At 38.8% G+C, this 24502-nt stretch overlaps 1 protein-coding gene across 35 annotated transcripts in view; it reads left to right on the top strand.

Annotated features, from left to right (window-relative positions):
- TCF4 (transcription factor 4) overlaps window positions 1-24502 on the top strand; it is a 412803-nt gene that overhangs the window by 168173 nt on the left and 220128 nt on the right. For all 35 annotated transcript variants that reach the window (XM_055102437.2, XM_055102434.2, XM_055102438.2 and 32 more), the window contains 2 exons: window positions 4096-4157; window positions 7113-7209. In XM_055102437.2, the coding sequence (XP_054958412.1) occupies window positions 4096-4157; window positions 7113-7209 (159 nt within the window). The remainder of the gene's footprint in view (window positions 1-4095; window positions 4158-7112; window positions 7210-24502) is intronic.

Genomic DNA, 24502 nt, shown 5'->3' with positions numbered 1-24502 from the left:
GGCCTTACTGTTCTGCTACTTTTATTTTGCAGTCGCTTGGTTCCTTCAAATATTGATTCCGTATATTTTGTGTTGTATGTGTTTCTGTAATCTTTTGTGGACACAAGAGTGGGTATAAACTCCCAAATAAATATATTCACTCTGCGTGGGGAGAAGTGACAGGAGGGAACGTTCAGCTGGTTAGACAGAGATGTGACATTCTTACTGGGGAGTCTTTACAGCAGTGGGCAGAGCTTCAGCCTCCTTTTGTGTCCAAGCTCTGCCATTTCCTGATCCCTTGGGCAAGTTTTCTAACCCATCTGAGCCTCAGTTTTCTCATATATAAAACCAGAATACTAGTAAGGCATTTGAGAGTTTAGCGCAGTGTCTGACATACATTCAAGCTCACCACATGTGAGCTGTTACTCTTTCTTTGAGAGGTGAGGAACAGTTTAGGCAGAAGGAATAGCAGTTACAAAAACATGGTGGTATAAAAGACCGTGCAGTGTCCTGGTACCCTAGCAGGAGTAAGGAATGGCCAGGTGTAGGCCCTGTGCAAGGTTTACATGAAAATGAGTCTGGACAAGAACTTCTTGGATGCTCATGTGATGGAGGTGTATAGTGAATGCTGCTGAAGCCAGCAACCCAGACAGCAATTTTAAGATATGGAGTGAGAGAGGCTGCTGTTGGTGGTGTGGGGCATGCATTTGTCTTGTGTTACAGTGGAGTAGTCCTGTGGTTCTCAAACTCCTGTGTGCATAAAAGTTACCTGGGGACCTGTTAAAAACAGTTTTCTCAGCCCCATCCCTGGAGTTCTAGACTGAGTAGATGTGAGACGGACCCTAATAAGCCAATTTAAAAATGGGCATACAGGTGATTCAGGTGGCGGATACACTTTGAAATGCACTTGGTGGTGCACTGGAATAGTTATTGAGGAAATGCTAACTAAGAGGCAGGCCTGACAAAGTTCAAGGAGAGGGAAGATGGAAGAAAATGACTTCAAAGTAACATGTTTACATTCATTATGAATTACCATTGCGCATGCTATGGAAGACACTAGTTTATAGTGTCTTCTATGGATATGGATAAATGAGCACCGGTCCTATAGATTTTTTTCAAAGATAAAATATAATTAGAATTCATATGATTATTCTATTTATTAGGTTTGGGAGAGCTAGTGATTTGTCCTCATCCTTGAGATCGAGCAGGAGACCAAGGGAAGGGGAAGCCTGTTCAACAGAGAGCAATCAAAGAAAGAAAGGTGCAGCAGCGTGAGGTCAGGAAGTGGGAAAGATGGAAATGGGAAAGGGTGGAAAAAGAGCAGTCAGATCCGATTGGTCAGGAATCTATTTGTGAAGGAACCCAGCCAGTATTTAACCTGCTTTGAAAAAGCTAGACTTCCAGCATTTTTAATTAGTGGATTGCTCGCTTTTGAAATTGCCCAGTTGGGAATACTCAAGTTTTGATGTGTTTTATCTGCCTGCTAATTAGCAGGCTGCTTGGTTGACCATTACTTTCCCTTTTTTCTGTGGACAGAAGATGTATATGAAGGTCTCTTGGTACATTCCAGCTCAAGTCTGGCTTAAAGTGCATAAGAAAAACTGTGTATTTAATAAGAGTTCTTACTAAATTATAAATCAAATTTTAATACATCTTTTCTCCAACTTGATTCCTTTTGCTCTAGCACAGGGCTTCTCAATCTCAACACAATTTTTATTTGGGGTCAGAACACCAAAAATATATATATATTTTTAGGGACAGGGTCTCACTCAGTTGCCTAGGTTGGAGTGCAGTGGCACAATCGTAGTTCACTGTAACCTTGAACTCCTGGGCTCAAGGGATCTTCCTGCCTCGGCCCCTCCAGTTAGCTAGGACTACAGGCAAGTTCCACCACACTTGGCTAATTTAAAAAATTTTTGTAGCGACAGAATCTTGCCGTGTTTCCCAGGCTGGTCTCAAACTCCTGGCCTCAAGCAATCCTTCTGCTTCAGCCTCCCAACGTGCTGGTATCACAGGTGTGAGCTGCTGTGCCCTGCACAGGGTATTTCTTACTGTGGAGAGCTGTTTTGTGCAATTACGAGATATTTAATAGCAACTCTTGGCCTCTGTGTGATCAATGCCACTAGCAACACCCAAATTGTGACAACCGAAACTGTCTCCTGGGTGGCTTTGCCAAATGTCCTTTGGGATGCAAAAGCCCCACTGACCTGGCAGTAGCGTCCTCTTTCCTCCAAGTCTCTGCCTACTTTTTATGTTTAAAATCCTCTTTTAAAATTGAAAAGATAAAATGAGTCCAAACAATTTGAAATCTTATGGTACTTATAGGGATTCAAATCTGTTCCTCCATTACTTTTTGGCCAAATTCAAGAGGAGAAATCTCTCAAATGAATCCAAGCTGGCTGTTATAGGTGAAAAGAAAGTCAAGATGCGCCAGACTTTTAAAAGCTTGCAGTGGTTGAGAGATTTTGTTATTTATACACTTTTTATTTTGGCTGAAAATATTTGGTTTTTGTTTAAGAATTAAGAGAACCGTGTAGGCTACAAAATTTATTTATGTGCGAATCCCAGAGGGTTGTAAGTAGCTTCTTTGTGTGCTTCAGTTCAACATATACAGGATAGGCCAGCATGTTGGATTGTTAAACAGCAGATCTAGGGAAGGTTTTACACCTTTTCTCTAGGCTTGGTGCAGTCCCGAGAGCTTTCTTGACATGCCTTGAAGCTCACAGTGCACTGATTTTAACTGTCCATAGGGGACATCTGTTTGCAGTTTGTGTTATCTGCTGAAGCACCAACTAAAAGGAAATGAAATAATATTTGTCATTAAAAAAAAAAGAGAGAGAAGTTAATTTAATGGTAATAACTTAGTTGTTGTTGCTTTTCTATCTCTTAAGATATTCTGAAACACCATGTACTCTACTGTATCCCAAAATAAATAAATTAATTATACTATGATTACTTCTGCTGATAATAAAATAGCAGTAATAATAAAAGGAATGACAGTAGAGCATTAAGAGAATAAACAGTATCACTGAAATGTGAGGAAACACAATAAATGGGATTGTGTCTCCTGAACCTTAGTTTCACACTTCCTCCTCCACTTCTGTCAGAGGGTGTTGGTGATGGCCGTCTGTTATCAGCCGTGATCAAAATAATATAACAGTGAAACTTTTTATACTTATGCAGGCCCTTTCATCAAAAATCTCACAGCCATTTCTAAATATAGAGCAACTGATCTTTAAAACACTTTTATGTTTTAAGCAATTAATATGGTAACTTAGCTGTTAGACTTTCCATCCTGCGTATTTGCCATTTGGAGCGTGGATGGAACATTTCGTAATCTACTCAGCATTAAAACTTTGCTGGTATTGAGTTTAGAATTCCAACTTTTCGATGGTTCATGTAGGTCTTTTCACTGTCATCTATCAAAACAAAACATTGCTTTATAATGGAATAACCGCATTCGTTTCCACATATCAAAACCCAGATTAAGGATTGTAGACCAAATGGTATGTCTAGTTTAAAAAAAAAAGGAAAGACAGAGACAGTATTGTCTTAACCTAAAAAAAAGTTTTGTTTCAGTCCTAATATCCCCGTAATGTGCTGGTGGAAATAGACTACTGAATACTTTCTCAGTCTCATTTTCTGTTGCATGTCTGGTGTCTTCTGTGATAAGCCTGGGCTATGGAACAAAAAGGATCCAAGAGCATTATGGCGAGGATGCTAAAGGTGTTAGTGTGGATATTTACCTTAATTTAACTTTTTTTGCATTAAAGTTATGTTAGTGCATTTTTAAACTTATTTTATCCAAAAGATTGTAATAAAACTTTAAGTACAGTTTCACATCTATAAAAACTGAGGCTATCAAACACTGTGAAGGATGGAAGTAATTTTTATGTTTATACCTCTGGTTCCTGAGGGTCCAGTTCATTTCTACTGTGAATTTAAATGAGTTAATTTAAGTAGATGGGTCAGAAGCCACTATCATCATGGTAGCCCTGTGCCTGGTTCTTAATTAAAGGCAACAGGAGATTAATTTGAAACATTAATTTAAAAGTGCATATACAAAAAGAAAAAATTACTGCAAGAAAGCCTAAAGAACTTTTCTCTTGTCCCTAGATGTAGAAGACAGAAGTAGCTCAGGGTCCTGGGGGAATGGAGGACATCCAAGCCCGTCCAGGGTAAGTATATCTAATCTTTTCTCCCACAACCAGACATCCCACATATGTAAATTGACAAACAGAAGGTGTGTTTCTCTCTCACACACACACACACACACACACACACACACACACACACACACACAGAGGCATGGGCATGCACACGCACACAAACACACACGCATATATGTGCATACTAAGTTTAATGAGGATCAGCTTGACTTTGGAATTTTTTTCCCCCATTCTCTTATTGGATGCTGTTATTCAATTTGACACCTGTTCCACTTCTGCTAACCAGAAGAAAACTCCTTCGTTACATGTTTGGTCTTTCTTTTGTCAGTTATTGATCCATATTACATAATGCTATTTGTTGTAGATGGAAAAACTTAAAAAAAATTCCTAATATCCCTATAATGTAGTGGTGTGAATAGACTACTGAATAATCCCAAAGATACTCTATGAAGTTCTATCCTACCAGTATAATCTACGTACTGAATCTGAGTTGATTTCGCTATGTAGACATGTTATCATTCCACCAGTAGGGACTTTGATCACTAGATGGATCATTCATTTATTTGCCCTCAACTTTTTGCTATTCTTCTCCACAGTTTTCCTACATGCATTGGTTGTTTCTTGGGGAAGACCCAAGGAATATAGTGTAATAGGAATGTAATAGGAAGACCATGGAATAAGAGTTGGGTGGGTGGTTAAGCAATATGTCTTTCTTGTATGTATATGATCTTGGGCATGTCATTTCACCTCTTGGGTCCTCATTTTCTTATTTTGCAAAATGAGGAAGTAGAGCCAGAGGATCATCTGTGTTTCTTCCAGTTTAAATATTCATGATTTTGTATGAAATTTCTTTAACTGAATCATTGCTAGGCCCTCTAAAATCCATGTCAGTTTTTATGATGTACATACAATGCCCCAGATTAAAAGTACACTTCGTGTACATGGTAAAACCAGCATGTCTTCCTTTCCCAACCAGCTATATATAGTTGAAGCATTCTGCAGGGAGGGTAACATTTTACTGTAAGTGTTCACACAAATTTGGGTTGGGGGAAGGTTCCATTTTGGCATAAGAGGCAAGGAAGGTAATCAAGCTGTCAAAATGAGGGCATTTCAGCAAGTCAGAGCTAGACATTTCCACCTGTCCTTGGCATTGTGATCCTTAGTCTAGTGTTCAGGGTACAGCAGGATCTCTAAGCTTACCAGTAACTTTGTGAGCCCTTACACCAGCTGTCGAGCTTGACATTCTAATGCTTTATATGGATGAGTTGAGGAAATCTTTCCTCCTCCTCATGTTACAGTCTGCACTTGCAGAAATAAATCCATTCCCCTTGACAGCAAGTGGAGATCATAGAACTCCCCTCAATTGTTTAGTTCATCCAGATTTTCACAATTTCTTATGATTTATCCATTCAGTACACATGGTACTTTTAATTGTGTTTCAGAAAACAAGGTCTGTTTAGAATCATCTTAATTTAGGATTAAAACTAACTAGCTTTTGGTTTTTGTTAGCTGTCCTGCCATTTTTCTCAAGGAATATATTGGTGAATAATTTCAAACCAATTTCATGTAATTTATATTTTCTAAATCCAGAAGTTTGCATGAGACAAATCATTTGTGGCAGATTTATACCCAGGCGTACTTTCAAGGTCTCTCTTTTTTCATCTTAACATGGGGATAGTGTCTACCTTACAGCACTGTGCTGAGGATTAAATTAGATAATATATATTAAGCTTTTAGTACACTATCTAGGATGAGGACACTTAATAAGTGATAATTAGCATTATGCAATGCCTGGTATAGAGTGAGTGAGTGTACTATGATGGGTATTTAAAATGTAGCCTCTTTTTATAGATGGACATGTTGGCAGAATTAGATTACAGTATCAGGCAAGTTAATTGTTATACATGAGGAAAGGTGATTGAGAACAGGGTTGTTTTCCTTAAGGTTGAGGGGATGTGTCTTTTCCTTGTTCATGCAGCAGCCCTCTCTTTTGTGTGGGCAGATTTTGCCCTTTGGCTCACATGCAACCGATACCTTTGAGTAAATTTGACTTAGACTTTAATGGGCAGTTCCACCAGCTGAGCAGAATGACTTTTTCCCCCCTTTTTGGTCACTTTATGCACTTTAATAGACTGAAAGTTGAACCATGTAGTATAGATGATTTTAACTCTTTCTTATTGCGTTATCAAATTTCCCCATTAAAATTAAGTAACTGGACAGCTTAAGAACATTGTTTTAATTTTAAATTCCCCTTAAAACAATAAGCTGATTGTAATAATGAAATATTTCTGTCAAAATTTGTCTGCTTTACAACTGGTTGTTTTTTGTGACATACTTTGTCCAACTCCAGAAATGCTAATTTATGCTAATGTTTTGATGTTCATATCATAGTTAAACCCTAATATTCTTAACTTTCTTATGTGTTAATTACTTATGTGACAATCTATTTCTCTTACAACCACAGTACCACAATAGTAACTATAATAAAACATTGAAACTTCAGTATCCTAACACCAAATGTTATTGTTTGAATGGCTCTATCTTGGTCTTTGAAAAGCAATTCATTGCATGCTATGCCTAATTTTCCTTTGTGGCACAATTTTGCTTTAATGTGGCCTTATTAAAATAATAATTTTTAACATAAGCAATATACTTTATATGTGTCTGGTGTTTTACATACACTATTTTATTTAATTATGTCAACAACTCCATGCAGTTGATACCATTATTATTATTCCTAAGATTTCTCAACTATTATGAGGAAAATTTGGACTTCGTAGACTCTAGAGCTTTCTTTTAGCCACTATACCTGTGAAAGTGCAGATTCCTTCTAGTGAAGTTCCAGGGAGGGAATAGTGGACTCCAATTTCTTTGGAGGGGGGAAGTTTTGGTAGTGGGGCTATGTTTGTTTATGTGCTGTTTATTAATATAAAATAATGACTTACACTGTCATTTTATTTACAGAACTATGGAGATGGGACTCCCTATGACCACATGACCAGCAGGGACCTTGGGTCACATGACAATCTCTCGCCACCTTTTGTCAATTCCAGAATACAAAGTAAGACCCATTTTAAATTAACTTACACTTTTTGAATGCTTATGTTTTACTATAGAAGGTAAAACCACGTCCTAGACAGAGGTTCTGCTTTTAGAAACTTGGATATTTAGTCAGTTCACTTGTAATAATCTTAAATTGCAGACAGGATTGGCAGTCTGTGTTTGGTAATAGTGCATTAAGGATTAAGTTTTACAAGCATATGGAATGAAATGCTTTTAGTGATATTGAATCTACGTGGAAATTTTGTTTTCCTTAGACCTAAAGCACGGACCACAGTTTCAATGTTGTATCAGTAGTTTCCTAAGTTAAGGTAGATGAAGTCAAAGTGGTGAATATTTAGAATAAAAATATCACTGGGCTTGTTGGTTGGCAGTGATATATAGTCGTGTTAACTGTGATTTCTGCTAAAGGGGTTATGAAAATAAATGGTGTTAATGGGCTTAGTGTGCTTAAATCAGAGTAGTGCATTCAAGTTGAATTGTAAAATCTGATTGTATATTTATCAAGGCATGAACTTTAGTGCTAATGGCCTAGGCAGACCCCATCCTGCTTTATTAAAGCAAGTTACCTGTTAGTTTGAGGCTGTCTGTGAATCTCCGGCATGCCATTCATCCTGGCATCCTCAGCATGTTTTTCTGCTTTTGGCTACCCTGTAGGGATGTTTGTTTAACAGCAGTAACTTGAGCAATGAAAAGATGATTCCTAATGGCTTAAAAGGTCCCAATAGCTGGCTACTTTAGTTTTGATTGAAAAAAAAAAGATCTTTGTTCTAGTAAACATGAGTTCTTAACAATATTAGTAAATCTCTCAACTGGCCAAATTCTCTTGAGAATCTGTCAATAAGTGAAGTTAAATTTCTTGGTACAATCTGTTGGACAACACTCCAAGGAAACACACACGGTGATGATTATATTTTTCTGAGACCATAACTGCAAATGCTTCTAAAGAATGTCATGATTTTAAGCTTTGGAAGCTATACCAGTTACTTCAGGTCCTTGAATCTCAGGCATTCTTTGAAAAATCAACATCAAATCCATCTGAATGGATTTCAGATATTTAACACAAAATAGTCAAAGCAGATAAATACTAGCAACTTATTTTTAATGGGTAACATCATATGTTCGTGCCTTTGAGTATCTTACCAACTTTGAGAACCACAAAGTTGGTTTTGGTCATAGAATGTTCTTATTTTTGTGCTATTTTTGCCTTCAAAGTAGTAAATTTCATATTTACGTTTTAACATTGTAACTCAAACAGGAATCCCAGTTCTTTATCAGTTGTTGATAGAAAGGTGCATTGTTTCTTGTTCTCAGGATATGTAGATACAGGTGACCAGATATATTTATCAACTTAGATTTTAAAAGGCAGCTTTTGACTCTTCAGTGTCAATAGTTATGATTTTATTTCTAACATCCTTGCTTCTCTATTCATCTCCACACAACCACTTAGAATAAAAGATTCATTTGAAAATGTAGTCTTGAGAAGTAGCACCTAAATAATATACTAACTTCCTTGGATCCTAAAATGATCCTCCAATGAGCTACAGTAAGAAAAATAGAATAAATAAATACTCATAGGGAGACGCTTATGTTATCTATGTGAAAAAAGTTTTAATTCTAAAGAACAACTTGATAAATTAATATTACAGAATACACCAAGCAGTACAAACAGATTAAATGATTGTTCTGTTCATGTTTCCTCATGGGCAACTGCTTTACAAATCAAATTAGTTTTTCAACCCAAATAGTATTTAAAATATAAGTGGCCTGACAGTCTAGAGCGGAGAGAGCTGATTCTTTTCACTTAGTTGTTGTTTAGGCTGCAAATCCATGTCAGCTTTGCTCTTTTATCCTGTCTGCCCTCCTTCCCATTAAACTCTTAAATATGGAGACCAAGACAGTCTCCTGCATTGTGATAGGAAATGCTACTATGTCCACGAGGCCCCCCCACCCACTGTTCCCAGTGAAAGGACTTCTCTGTTAGATAAGCTGTCTGGTTTGAAACATGGCTCTTTATTGTTTACAAACTGCTACATTTTCCACCTCAAGCAGATTTTTGCACAGAAAAGAATTGTGCTTGGGCTAAATGGTTTATCTGACATTAACGGCGCAGTGTCAGACTGGGGTCAGGGAAGTCGCCCTCAGAGCAAGAGGGCATTGCGCGGTATGCAAAAAAAATGGGAAAAGGGAGAAAAAGACATTGAAACAAGTATGAAATACCTTACATTTTTAGTTTAGAGAAGAATAATTTTTTTTAAGAGAATTGACTCTTATGCTGCATTAAAAACTCTTCCCATCGCTATAATTTCTCACATGCCCGATGCCTTCTTGATTGGGTTGCGTATCTGAAGGCTAGATTCGGGGAACAAAGATTCTCATTGATTTTGCCCAAGCTGCTGTTTATTTAAAATGAAACCACTTTTCAGATGAGCCATATTTGGTGTTATGTTACAGCTTTACAAAGAAAAGATAGATCATTTTCAAGAAATTAATGGCAATTAATTTACGAATGATAATAAAAACAAAGTAAGATCTATTGGTGTAGGGGACAGTTTGAACTCATAGCATATATGCTGTGTTCTAAACCGCACTTTGTGTCCAGACCCAGAGCCCATGTTGTGACCTTTGTGGATATTTTCCTTCTACCAAAAGAAGGTAGTAGACTTTAGCATAAGTGTTTGACAGCACTCCAGTCTCCACTTTCAGAATGTTTAACTGGTTTTTGTTAAAACTACAAAGTATTTGTTTCTGTTTCAAAGGCTTAATTCTGCTGTGATGTCGCATCAGGGTAAAAGCTATAGCATCAGAAATAAATCAGCCACTTTATTGGAGCAGATTCTCTATTGTCAAATCAATCAAGCCTGTGACTGAATTAGGCGTCTGCTACAGAAATAAGTGACACTAATTTTATAGGAAAGAGTTATTAACTGCAGATGACCTGATTTTTTTCCCTTTTTTTGGTGAACTGTTCATTTAGTAAGGTTTTATTTTATTGCAAAGAAAGAAAAAAGTACTGGACTACTCTTTCCTTTTGAGAGTGGATTATCATTAATTATGTATTTTGTTCTTTATGGCAGTATACAATTTTAGGGAAATGATAACAGGCATTGCTAGTATATTTGTTTATAACCTCTTTTATGGTAACGAAACCCATTATTACAACTCTGAACTTCTTGATTTCACATGAATGGTTTTGCATTTTACAGATTTTTAAACATAACACTTCTATTTGGCACTGAAATTCCAAAACTTAGTTCATTTGTGTCTCTATTTCAAATTTATGCAAAGTGGGATATAAATTATAAGAGTAATAAAGTGTTTTAGCCTAGGCAACATGGTAAAACCTCATCTCTACCAAAAATACAAAAACTTAGCCAGGCGTGGTGGCACACTTCTGTGGTCCCAACTACTTGGGAGGTCAAGGAGGGAAGATCTCTTGAGCTCAGGGGGCGGAGGTTGCAGTGGGCTGACGTCATGCCATTGCACCCCAACCTGGGCAATAGAGTGAGATCCCATCTCAAAAAAAAGTAATAAAATGTTTGTTTTAATTTATTCTTTTAGAAATAAGCTTGTGTGTGTGGAAAAATTGCACTATTTGATAGTTTGTGAATCCCTAAAGTAAATAAAACACCCATGTGTGGTTATACATGCATGCACACACATGTACACCCATACACACAATGTATGTATCATGCTAGAAGACTTAATGACATTTCTTGGTTTATAAGATTGTTCTGTATTCCTCTCTGTGGTTATAGTTGTCATACAGGGTTTTAGTGGTTGATACTTGTAAGTCTTTTAAAGAAGAACCTAACTAACAGAAACAAAAAGCAAGCTCCTAAATTTTTTTTAAATAGGTGTGAATAGCCTTTGTGTTTGTTTTGATGTTGGCAGGGTTGAGAGGTGTCAGTACTGACTGCCTACGTTGACCAATTCATATACTTTTACCTGACATTTACTAAGAACTCACTCGTTGCTTTCATTGTGTAGATACATGCCAGGTTGCATTTTGCCTTAGTTGAAATTCCATGCATTGTTTTATATCTGGAGAAAATAAATCATTTCTTCCTTGTGACTGCCTATCATTATTAATGATTATAATGTACACTGGACCTATTGGAGACTTCTTCATTGCAGTTTTTAAACAATTTGATGAAACCTTCCTAGGTGGTCCGTTGGATACCTTTCAGAGTATGCTAATGGTAGAAAGGGTGGATGAGTCTAACTCCTCTGTTTTTTTAAGAGGGTTATTTATATGCTATGGAATAGTTTGAGAATCCTGGCAAGAAGTGTATGGAAAGGATATGGACATTAAAAAAAACTTTTTTTTCCTTTGTCAAGCACTAAACTTTTGCAGGTAATTGTCCAGATATTTTTACAATGGTACACAATATATTTTCTAGCTAAAACTGTTTGCTCCAAGGAAGGAGCTAAGCATTCCATTTTCCTTTTATTATTCCAGAGCATCGATTGAAAGCTAGATTGAGGATAAGTGAGCAAGTTGCCCCATAAAATTACAAAAATGCATTTGTGACTGAAGGGTGTGAAAAGCAATACTTTTGTACATTTGGCTACAGCTTAGTTCCGCATCGGGGCTATGCTTTCACATGGCCCATTTTGAATGGTTCAGTTTCCTTACTGTGGTATTTGGTTCTAGTCCTACTCATGGTACTCTCCCAGAGCATTAAATAATTTACCGCCATAGGGTAGCTGGGTTCTAACCTAGCTCAGCAGAACATTTTTCTGCTGGATTAGATTGAGGTTTCAGGCAGAACTGAAGAAAGCTGCTGGCTTACAGGATGACCTTTGAATCTCATCTGGGTTAGCGGTTGATATTTTGATTTGGTTACTGTGGTCATATTGTGACAGCTGCTAGCTCATTATAATTCGGTTCCACCGCTCCGTTTGCCTAGCAGGAATATTTAGGTTTGTATTACTTCAGAGTGTTTATGGCTACCCTGAGTTTAGCCCAGCATAAAGGTGAAGTGTTGTGAGTGTTTTCAAATCCCAGTGGCAGAAGCGGGTGCCACAGTCTTCTTGTAAAACAGCAAATGTGAGTACATGCTAATACAGGGAGTTTTACTCTTCATTGTAAAACAGAGAATAACCAATGAATCAGCTTTTACTAGGAAAAGTGTTTTTGGAAGCCTTAATGTACAAAGGAAAAGCATGACTACAAAGAAACATAATTTTTCAAAGCACGCATGAGATGTTACCTGACTTCATGGTTAGATATTTTGTTCTTTGCAGAAGTGTGAGTATTAGGAAATAGTAAAACCTGTACAATAATGGCAATCATTTGATGTTTGAAAGTTCCAAAGGTCAAATAATCTTTAGTAACTTCATAAGAATGGAACTGTGAATATAGACGTCAGCTCTAGAAATTTTAGTTCACTTTTTAAATGCAGCGAAATTAGGTAGTGATACAAGCAGGCCCCTTTGCTAGTTCATTAGTTAGGGACATCTTGGTGTGCTTCTTTTTTTTTTTTTTTTTTCAATAACACCTTTCAGCTTGATGTTATCTCGACATCAACTCTTAAGTGTTGGACTTATAATGTGGCACAAGTAATTTCTGAGAAAGGAAATTATTAATTGTGGTCTTATTTGATTTTACTTTGGGAATTTTCATTTCTTTAATGTTAAATTTAAAATGCCCTCCTGAAATATTAACAAGTATGACTCGTTTGAGCCTCATCGCTGGTGTTTTTAGCAATCTTGATTGTTGAGCTAAGGCTGGTAGTCAGGAGTCAGGAGAACTCAGTTTTTCTTTCTTCTACTTCTTCCTTCTTGTTCTACTTCTCCGTCTTCTTTTTCTTTTCTTTCTTTTCTTTTCTTTTTTTTTTTTGAGACAGAGTCTCTCTCTGTTGCCCAGACTGGAGTTCAGTAGGATGATCTCTGAAGCCTCAACTTCCTGGGCTCAGGTGAGCCTCCCACCTTAGCCTGCTGAGCAGCTGGGACGACAGGTGTACACCACCACATCTGGCTAATTTTTATATTTTTAGTAGAGATGGGGTTTTACCATGTTAGCCAGGCAGGTCTTGAACTCCTGACCTGAAGTGATCTGCCTGCTTCAGTCTCCCAAAGCCCTGGGATTACAGGCGTGAGCCACCACGCCCAGCCAAGAATTGAGTTTTCTATTCTGTTTTGCTACAGCTGCCTGTGGGTCCTCTGGTCAGGTCGTTTTCACATCTTTAGGTTGAGGGAGGAACAGCTCTTTAGGTGATCTCTGAGGTAATTTTATTATCTAATGGTCCATTGATCTTTCTGATATGTCATTTTATCCTTACACTGTATTTTCTCTTTGGAGATGTTTTATTGTTCTTTCTAATCCATTCATCTCTATTTTATGAATACCTTCAAGTGACTTTGCCAGTGATGTGTTTTCCAAATGTAATTCTTTAAAGCCTAACTAAAATAGATATTCCTTTTATATGTCAGCTGATTCCAGATCTATAGCTAAGGAATTGGATTGGTTGGGGATAAATAAAATAATAACTCGTTAAGTTGAGTCACCAGGAGAAAAGTTCTGTGCATAGATCAGTATTTAGCATAGAGGTTGTAGGACCTCAATAAATGACTGTCGAGTGAATCAGGGAATTAGATAGATAGGGTTTAAACGTTGAATGAAAAGCCCATACATTAAAGTTAGGCCTATACCTTACTGTACCAAGAAGAAGACCCTAAACCAGAGCCAGTCATATAGAAATTCACATTTTATTCTATAGGACTATATCCTTGACTGGGCAAAATATTCTGCCAAGATAGGAAACGGGCCATATTACACTGTGGCCTGTTTCAGTTTTCAGTACACCACAGATTATTTTATATATAAGCGGAAATAAGTAAAATCAATAATATTTTGGGTCAGGCATAGTGCCTCATGCCTGTAATCCTAGCACTTTGGGAGGCCAAGGTGGAAGGATTGCTCGAGCCCAAGTGTTTGAGACCAGCCTGGGCAACATAGCGAGATCCTGTTTCTACAGATAATAAAAAAATTAGCTGGGTGTGGTTTTATGCACTAGTGGTCCCAGACATTCAGGAGGCTGAGGTGGAAGGACTACTGGAGGCTGGGAGGTTGAGGTCACTACAGTGAGCTGTGATTATGCCACTGCACTTGCACTCCAGCCTGGGTGACAGAGAGAGACCCCATTGCTAATAATAATAATACTTATTACTATATTTATATTTTTATAATTATAATTATATAATAATAATAATTACTATTATTATTATAAATAATTTGAAAGGCCATTGAAAAAAGTTGTGTTTCTGGTATTGAGCTAAGATAACTGATTTCCTTTTGTCCAGTCAGAGAACATTTCCATTCTTCTCTCATTGGTCTTGTTTCCTTTCCGGCCTACTCTGTGATATAGCACAGCTAATGCTGTGATCCTCAAACACTTTTAGAGTCAAACTAGGTTTACTAATCCAAGTCGTATAACATTTAGAAGAATTTCTGAACAGAAAAATGTTACCTGAAAACTATGGCCAACAGAGATGTATAGACCTTCTAAATACCAGGGGAAGATTTCTCACATAGAAAGTTATTGACCCAAAGAGAAGATAAATCATTTAAGCTTCACATAAAAGTAAAAAGCAATTTGTATCAGGTAGGAATGCTTTTGCTTCGAAGTAATGGAAAATGTGACTAATGATGGCTTAAGAATAATTTTTCTCATTCTAGAAGTCTGGTGGTAGGCCCCTGCTGGAAGTGGTTTGCAGCTCAGTGATGTCAGGGCTGGTGGCTCTGTGATTCTTTTGTCCTTCCCCTCATTGTCTAAAGATGGGGGTCACAGCTTCTTGTGGCAAGTTCAGGTTTGATGCAGAAAGAAGGGGAAGGGTGAGTTGAGTGGTGTCTCCCCACCACACTGCTTCCCCATAACCCAGGCCATCTCCAGCTGCAGAGGTTGGGGCAGGGCTGGGAATGCAGCCTGGGAAATAGACAAGAGAGAAGCGAGTTGGGGACTCATACTGGGCTTACTAACTTGCAGTGTTCAATTCACACTTTAATTTTTTAAAGAGAAAAATATATAATTTTCTGTTTAATAATTTTGAAAATTAAGAACAAGGCCTTAACTTTCATGTAATAAAAATATATAAAAAGATGTCTCAGCTCTAATTTCTGGTCAGCAAATTAGAGAGGAAGATGGAGTAGGAAAAAAGATACTGTAAAGAGGAAGATGGAGAAAGTATAGGCATGAGCGTGTTGCATGGGAAGGAGCGTGAGGTCTGCTGTTTGCATCTCACCTTCAGGGCCTGTGTCTTCATTGTCCTAAGCCCTTGGGCAAGGCAGCAACCAGCCAAAGCCAGCTCTCCTTACCTTTGCTTTCCCCAGGACCTTCTCTTTTAGGTCTGTGGCTTGACTTTCTGCCAGCCTGTCCAGGGCACCCTTGTCACGCAACAGGCCTGTAGCTCCAGCCACCAACCACTCTTTTCTCCAGTCCCCTGGGTGGTCTTTGGCAGAGCCAAAGGCCAGGCTTTACTCCCAGTGCCTCCTGCTGCACCCATCCAGAGCAGGCCTGGCACCCTGGAGCACATCCCTGGGACATGCTGCTACAAGTGACAGACAAAGATCTTTCTCCTGGACCATTACCCAAACAGTTTCCAGGGAACTTACCTCCAGCAACCTGCCATGTCACCATGAAACAGTCAGACAAGAATGCCTACTGCCTAGGGGAGAAAACCCTCTACTTTCTTTTAATATGTACACAATTGCAGTTGTTGATTTTTAATGTGGAGGATTAGGTGCAGCCAAAAGACATTTAGTTTTAGACAACATGCCAAGACTGGATGAAATGGTGAGAGCTGGATCCAACTTTTGTCCAGAAGTTTCCCAACCCTATTGAACAGTCTCATGTCATGAATCAGACACATTGGAACAGAGGCAGGGGGAAGGACCATCTATCATTAAAGGTAACCAGGATGTGAAATAAACAGTGCTGCTTTTATTTAGTAGAAAAAGTTTTTCTCTAGGTTTTTACATTTTTATTTATTTTCATGTTTTTATTTACTTACTTTCTTTTTAGACACAGAGTCTCACTCTGTCACCCAGGCTGGAGTACAGTGACATGATTATAGCTCACTGCATCTTCAAACACCTAGGCTCAAGTGATCCTCCCGCTTTAGCCTCCCAAAGTTCTGGGATTACAGGTGTGAGCCACTGTGCCCAGCCAATTCTCTAAGTCTTTCCTTGGGAAGATGGTTTCTCTGAATTTTGCATAAGCCCTATACTTAAAATGTGTCTGTGACAGTATTAACCAGTACCCTACTTCTGGACTGGATCTTGGGTGGTGGGGGTGCGATTAAACACTTTGCATTTCTCAAACCTCTCATTACTCCATGGCTTCAGGAGAATAACATCAGTATAGTTAAGGAATCCTGAACCTCACATCCTTGAAACTTGTGTGTCCACCTTAAGTGCTGTATTCATCCTCAATAAAAATAAGACTGCTTTCTTTGTTCACATTATACATTCTTAGAACTAAAGAAGCAAAGGAGCTGTTTTGAGCAGTGCACATTTTACAGAGTGTCATGGGACGGTGGATTCTAGGTCTTCAGGGGTCACTTCAGCATAATTCTTGGCTTTTCACTTCCTAGTGATGGGTGATGGGACATTGGGCAAATTTCCTCAGAGCCCCCGTTTTCTGGTTTCCCAGGTGACGACAGGGATGCCAGCCTGGCCCACCCCTCCCAGGCTCACTGAGAAAGATGTGGTGATGTGATACACTTTGTAATCACTGTGCTCTGCTGTGTGACTGTTAGGGCATTGCAAGGCTAACCACTGGTCATCTGTCATTTTCATCTGGGTAATGAATGGAAAAATCTATAGACTTTGGGGTTTTGGGTGGTAGCAATTTTAAAATACCTATACCTTCTGAAGAGATTGGAACAGAAGGCAGGAGCAGGTGGAGGTAGTATAGAATGTTCACTTCTGTAAACATCAAGACCAAAATGAAAAGGCTTCTTTTTTAGCCAGTCCACAAAACAGTAATCCTATAAAATAAGTACCTCTTTGGGGACAGCTGTGTTGGATTCAGATGCTCCCTTTTGTGAAATATTTGCCTACAGCCGTGTTTCTCTCCATTTTAAATGTTCTCAAGTTTCATCTTTAAACACAAGGCCAAGAACACCCTGGTGTGGTGTTTGAGTGGTGAGACTAGGGAGAACCCACTGACAAATGCAGATTTCTTTGCCTGTGTTGTAGGTCATCTGAATAATGGAGTCACTACAGGGTACCATGGTTTTCATCAAGGAGATAGTTTTACAAATACCTTCCATATTCTCGGGAATGTTTTGGAGACAGTCCTATTCCACTTCATTTCTTTCTTCTCCACAGATGCTTGGTATAGAATGTTGCCTCTGTATATGGGATTATTCTCTCATTCCCTTTACTCCACAGACGCTTGGTATAGAATGTTGCCTCTGTATTGGATTATTCTCTCATTCCCCTTACTCTTAAGAGTTTTTGAATCCGAAGGAAACATGTTTTGTTTTGAGTAAAAGGAGGTGTTCAGTGGATCTCATTTTCTTTTCTTTTGTGGAATATGAGGCCTAGGAACTAACAATTGCAAAATATATGGAGCATAGGTTGAGATTAAATTAAATTTATTTCTAAGTGGTTAATAGACAAAGCCCGAACATTTTTCATCTTCTTGATGATTGCTTATTAATCACTCCTTAATTCCTTGACACATTTATTAATAGGAAAAATTGCAAGGAAGCATCATTTGAAAGTAGTATAAAATACAGCTGGTTATATTGTTTATGTTTAAGATAAAACATTTAAAGCTTTCACGTAGGTTGAAAGTGCCACAAGAGAACTAACATGGGGGAAGTGGTGGATGGTGGACCTAGCAGAGCACTGTGGTCAGCTGGGCATTGCTGTGAGCACCAGCTCACCACTCTCCAGTTCTGTGACCTTGGGCAAGTTTCTTTAGCACTGTGATGAAATTTCTCATCTAAGTAGTTGCCCTGTGTTTAAAAGAAATAACGTAAAGCCACCTGGCCCTAAAATTCAGTTAATGCAAATTATTATTACACCTACTATTATGTTATCTAGTCTGTTTTTCTGTTCATTGGGTCCGATCAGCTTGGCAAAAGTGATATGCTAACTTGAGCATCATGTAGTGAATTCTGGCAGAACGTGGAAGTGATTAATTAAATGCCACCCCCTCGTGGGCCATATTAAAGCTGAATGAAAATAGAAAGTGTGTAATATCTGATAACATTTGGTGGAGAACGGGGAGACAGAAAAATTGAAGGATAAGAGAAAAGGAGACACATATAAAGCTAATTTTAGAGCGATAGATCACAAAGTAAGATTTTCTAGCTTTGTATCATCAGCATTGGCTTGGCTTTCTGAGTCTCGAAATTACTAGGTTACTAACTGGCCGTACCTTTTCCTCACCTTGGCTATTCAGACCAAGCTGTACTCTTAACAGCTCAGTAGCCAAATCTGAATGCTTCAGATATAAGCATAAACTCTTTATGTGTAACTGATTGCACTTAATTGGGCAATACCAAATCATGGAAGAAAATTTATTAGTGACCCTGTCTCCTTCAGAACTTTCAGAGTAATTGGAAATGAGCCTAATATCCGTGTTTTTGAAAGCTTTAACAATTGGTCTACTGACAGGATTAAATTCATACTTTATATGGTGTGTATGTTTTTTCATGCTTAAGTTTTTTTCCTTATTTATTGATGGTCTTACAAATATTATTTGGAAATTGAGATGCAGTGAGCACAGATCTTAAATATCTTGGCAGACCGCCTCTGTAGCTGTGGATGATCCCTGTTAGCTAGAGAAAATCCAGGAAAAAAAAACCCAACCTGGTACACAATAGTTTACGAAATGATCTTTGTGTGATTTTGAACAAGCTGTTTTTCATTTTAATCTCAGTTTCCTTGCTTCTGTTACTGACCTAACTCATGGAGATGTGGCCAGGAGAGGGTGGGAGAGCTCTCTGAATTTTTTTGTTTCTCCTGAAATAAAACAGTTCTAAATAGACATACTTTTGTGTGATTACATTTTCCATTTTTCGCAAAGTCCTAGGTATAGTTTGAACACCAATTGAGAATAAAAGAAGCTGCCTTCTCCCAGTCTTTTTAAGACATTTTAATAGTTAATGAGATTTTGCCCCTTACCCTCATGAGTTTCATTTGGTTCTGAAATAAAAATTTACGGCTGTTCTCTCAGCTGAGCTGATACTAGTTTAAGAGTGGAATTGAGTTCACACCTGCTCTGGCATAAAAAGCCTCTATGTGACTTCTTTAAAATATTCACAGAGCAGAATAAGAGAGAGTACTCACTATCTCTACAATTGTAATAACTACACGGTAATGTTGCTTGCAAGCACTTTAGAGAAGCTGCTCTATAAATTGACTCTAATCTGCTGATATTGTCCACAGATAGATGCCTCCCCTAAGTCACCTGTGTTCCTCAAGGTGGAATGCGGTTGTGGAAATGCAGTTGGTTTGTGTAGGCAGTGGGTCTACATTAACACTGTAAAGTGTACGTATGGGAAAATCTTTGCATTTGCTAGGCCATTTAGCCGTTCAAGACATGGTTCGTTAGTCAGGCAACGTACAATGGATTTTCTGAGTGTTCTAGTTAAAGAGCAGGATGTGTAAAGTAGTATACATTTAGGCGGATAATTAATAATTGGTGTAGGCTTGTAAGGCTGTAATAGAATATATAAATTTCAGCACCTGTTAAAGTTTTATCAGAGCAGATCACCTTTCCTTACTGTGAGGGAATATTCCTGCCTGTAGAAAAATAAAGTGCTCCCACTACACGTGAAAAACCTTTATGATGAAAGGAGGACTGGTTTTTATAATAAATATTATCTTCCATGGTCACTGTGATTAGGTGACATTTTAGCAGTCACATTTAGAGAGCGTTCCTAGACAATAGTATTTTGTATGGGTTTGACTGTAGGTGGCAAAACACTGCATAGAAACAATATTTTAGTGCATTCTAATATTCAGATACAGTTTACTTGTCAAAGAAGCCACCTCCCCCCCCACATTATCCCCCCACAAAACAATAGGGTTGTTCATTTTATAAGTTCATCACAAGTAAATATTCAGAGCGAAAGCCTTTTCTAGTGGCTACGTGGGAAGGGGTAGAGAAGATGAAACATAGATCCCAAGTTCAGTTTTTGGCTTTGGTTGTATCATAAGCAGTTTTTACACTTCATATCTTAGCTGTCTTCATTTTCAGACATAGAGGAAGTGCTCCCTTACAGCAGTGAGGGAAAGGGCAAATGATATATTTGTGAAAGCAAAGCAGACTATCTTACTGCTTTAAAAGTTTCATTGGCTGCTTGATAAATAAAATTAACATGTTATCGATATGTCTGCAATCATATGGTCCTCAGTATATGTATTTTTTAAAGCCATTTATATAAATTCCATTTATTCTAGAAGCTGCCCAAAATGATAAACTTCAATACTCAAATGAGTCTTCGGTTCGTACAGTCATTCACCCAGCAAGTACTTTTGGAAAGCTGGTGATCTGCAAGCCCTATGTTAGGTACTAGATAGTGGCATGCTACCTTTCTTGCTTTCAACTTGGCCCACATCCTAATAAAAGAATCAGGTAGATATCAGATAATTACAATTCAGAGAGTTGGGGAAATAATCCATGTGTTCCCAGGGTGTTGTTGCATACATATCAGGGATACTGCACCATCAGCTTCCTCATAATAATGTCTAATTTTTTTTTTTTTTTTTTTTGAGACGGTCTCACCCCGTCCTTCAGGCTGGAGTGCAGGGGTGCTTACTGCAGCTTCAAACTTCTGGGCTTAAGATCTTCCCTCCTCGGCCTCCTGGTAGCAGGGACTGTGAGCACGTGCCACCACACCTGGCTAATTTTTTCTATTTTTATTTTTTGTAGAGACAAGGTCTCGCTCTGTTGCACAGGCTACTCTGGAACCTCTAGCCTCAAGCAGTCATCCTGCCTTAGCCTCCCAAAGATTACAAGTGTGAGCCACTGTGTCCAGCTTGGCTAAGATTTTTTTTTCTTTTTTTCCTTTTTTTTTTTTTGAGACGGAGTCTCGCTCTGTCCCCAGGCTAGCGTGCAGTGGCGCGATCTCCACTCACTGCTAGCTCCACCTCCTGGGTTCACGCCATTCTCCTGCCTTAGCCTCCTGAGTATCTGGGACTACAGGCATCTACCACCACGCCCAGCTAATTTTTTTGTGTGTTTTTAGTAGAGACAGGGTTTCACCGTGTTAGCCAGGATGGTCTCCATCTCCTGACCTAGTGATCCGCCTGCCTCGGCCTCCCAAAGTACTGGGATTACAGGCGTGAGTCACCACGCCTGGCCTGGCTAAGATTTTTGGGTACTCACTGTGTACCAGGCACTTGCTAAGTACTTTACACATATTATCCTGCTTGCTCCTTATAATAAACTTCTTTGTTAGACATTGTCATTACCATTTTACAAAGGAGGCAATTGAGAATCAGAGAGATTAGGTTATTTGCCCAGTGTTGTGTAGCTGGTAAGTGGCAGAATCCAGATTTGAAGCGAGATCTGCTGAACTCTAAAGCCTTGTCCTTACCCACCACTGCATTGCCTCCTTTGTAGAGAATTTAGAAAGAATTCCCAGAGGTGGAATAGCAGCTAAACATGGGTTCAGCTGCAACTAATAGAATACCTGATAACAATGGTAGGTTAGTAAAACAAAGGGGTTTTTCCCCTTCATTTTAGGAGGTGTCTGGAGGCAGGAGGTTGCCTGTGTGAGTTCAGCAAATCAATGTTTCTTTCTTCCCATTCTGCCCTCCTTAGCATGCTGATTTTCATTCTTCAGCTTTTTCCTCTCCTCTTGCATTTCTTTCTTGCAAGCTGGCTCTTGAGCCTCACACAGCACATTAGAGTCCCCTAAAGGAGGCAGGGGAGGCAGAGGTTAGGGTAACATTTATCCTTACATATATCCTATTCCATCCAGGAAGGGGGAAAAACATTACCAGAATCTGGTGGCCTTGAGCAGGATTCTGCTAACAGCTTATTGGCTAAACCTCTAGCAGACATCTACCCATAGCTGCAAGGGAAGCTTGGAATGTGAACTCTTAGAGCCATGGTTGGGTCTCTGACTCAAGAGACAGGCAAGGGAGGAGGGAGTTAGGAATGGCTATTGTATGGATCAACATGAATTTTCTTAATAATATACGTGGTAATGCCTGAGCTTCATCTTAAAGGTGAGTTGCTTAGAACTATCCTGATGGAAAGAAAATTACCAGTTGGTAGAGATGCTTGAGCAGAGCCTTGGGAGCTGGAAGACATAATAGGAATACTGGAACTGAAGTCATTCTGTGAGATGACTATGAGATGTAGTACCACAGAGGAAGGGATGACAGGTTGATATGGTTTGGCTGTGTCCCACCCAAATCTCATCTTGAATTGTAGCTCTCATAATCCCCACATATTGTGGGAAGGACCTGGTGGGAGGCAATTGAATCATGGGGGGTGGGTTTTTCCCATGCTGTTCTTGTGATAGTGAATACATCTCACGAGATCTGATGGTTTTATAAAGGCCAGTTCCCCTGCACATGCTATCTTGCCTCCCACCATGTAAGACGTGCTTTTGCTTCTTCTTCGCCTTCCACCATGATTGTGAGGCTTCCCCAGCCATGTGAAACTATGAGTTCATTAAACCCCCTTTTCTTTATAAATTATAATTATTTATAAATTATAATTAAAATCTATAAATTGTACCATCTCCGGTATTTCTTCATAGCAGTATAAAAATGCTCTAATACACAGGTGAAGCTGGAATACAATCCTGGCCCCAGAGAAATGAAGGGTCTCTTGGGTTTAGGAGTGGAAGATGTCAGATTTTCAATGAAGCATGTGGTAAACTACTCAAGGATTGATTTTAAATAGTGAGATACCATGATATGATTTATGATTTAGGACACTCAAGCAACTGTGAATAGGAGGCAACTTGAGGGCAAGGAGATTACTCAGGAGGTGATTAAGGCAATTCCAAGAGGAAATGATGAGATTGAGCTGAACTGGGAACAATGAAGATGAAGAGGAGGATGGATTTGAGTGATATTAAAATGATGGAAATGGTTGGACTTGGTAACTGATGGGCAAGGCGGGGGTCGTCCTTGGCTTCTTGGTGTCTGGCTTGGGCCACTTGGTGGTTGGCAGTGCCATTTGTTAAGATGTAGAATATGTGAGGAGAAGTAGGTCATGGGGGATTAAGGTGGTCAGTTCAGTTTTGGAAATAATGAATTTTTGACATGTCTGTGGGTGGACAGATTTGTGATTCTGGGTTTGGGATTGCAGATTTGGCACACAATATTAATATTTCATAGTTGAAGTCATGGGAATAGATAAGTTCCCCAGAGAGAGACATGAACCACCACCAACAAGGCAATTTGTTGCATTGTGACAGCTCTAACTTTTAGAAAGTTCTCAATTCTGTAGCTGTCAGCCTGAAATACTCATTTTTCCCTCTGAAGCTAACTAGTATTGTGTATTGTCTCTCTTTCCACATGTTTTGAAGGATGCTAATCTTGGCTTCCTTCAAAAGCGCAACTGGAAAACTTTCAACACATTGTAGAACATGGTTTAATCACACCTTGTATTCCCGGTCACCATCCTCTGCTGTGTTCTAGTTCATCTCTTTTTCCCTCCAAGTGGTGAATCCAAGTCTTACCCTAGTATTCCAGATCTGGTTTTATCAATAGTGGATCTGCTCTCATTTTTAGTGTTAATGCAGTCTAAGATTCCATGTATACATTCATATTTTAACATTGACTGAAAATGGAACTTGTGGTCCACTAAAATCATTAAGTGTTTTTAACATTAATTGCTTTACATCCAGGGCTTCCACATCTTTGTGTAGAATGGGACTTAATACGTATCCTCGTCTGATTTCTTCGTGTTGGTTTTGGTCTGCAAATGTGCAATAATTCTGTCCTTTCACTCTGTTGATATAGGAAGTGAGATGGTGTGATGCTTAGGAATGCAAACTCTTGGATTTATATCCTGGCTCTGCCCACCCTTTACTACCTGGGTGACATCTAAGTTGCTTTCTCTGAGTCACAGTTTCCTCATCTCTGTGTTGAAGATATTATAAAATCCATCTGTTGGGATTGTTGGGTGAAGTAAATGAGGTAATGCATGTATAATGCATAGAGGAATCCCCAGAACATCATCCACACTCAGTAATTTTTCCCTGTTACTATTGTAGGGCATATAAGGAGCTAATGGCGCTATTTTTATGATTGTGGATCCTTTCTCCCAGTATTCTTTCTGGAATACTTTCAGTATCTCTTT

Source organism: Pan paniscus, chromosome 17 (assembly GCF_029289425.2).
Source record: "Pan paniscus chromosome 17, NHGRI_mPanPan1-v2.0_pri, whole genome shotgun sequence".
Taxonomy (NCBI): domain Eukaryota; kingdom Metazoa; phylum Chordata; class Mammalia; order Primates; family Hominidae; genus Pan; species Pan paniscus.
The sequence above is the reverse complement of the archived record's forward strand: the minus strand, read 5'-3'. Positions and strand labels throughout refer to the sequence as shown.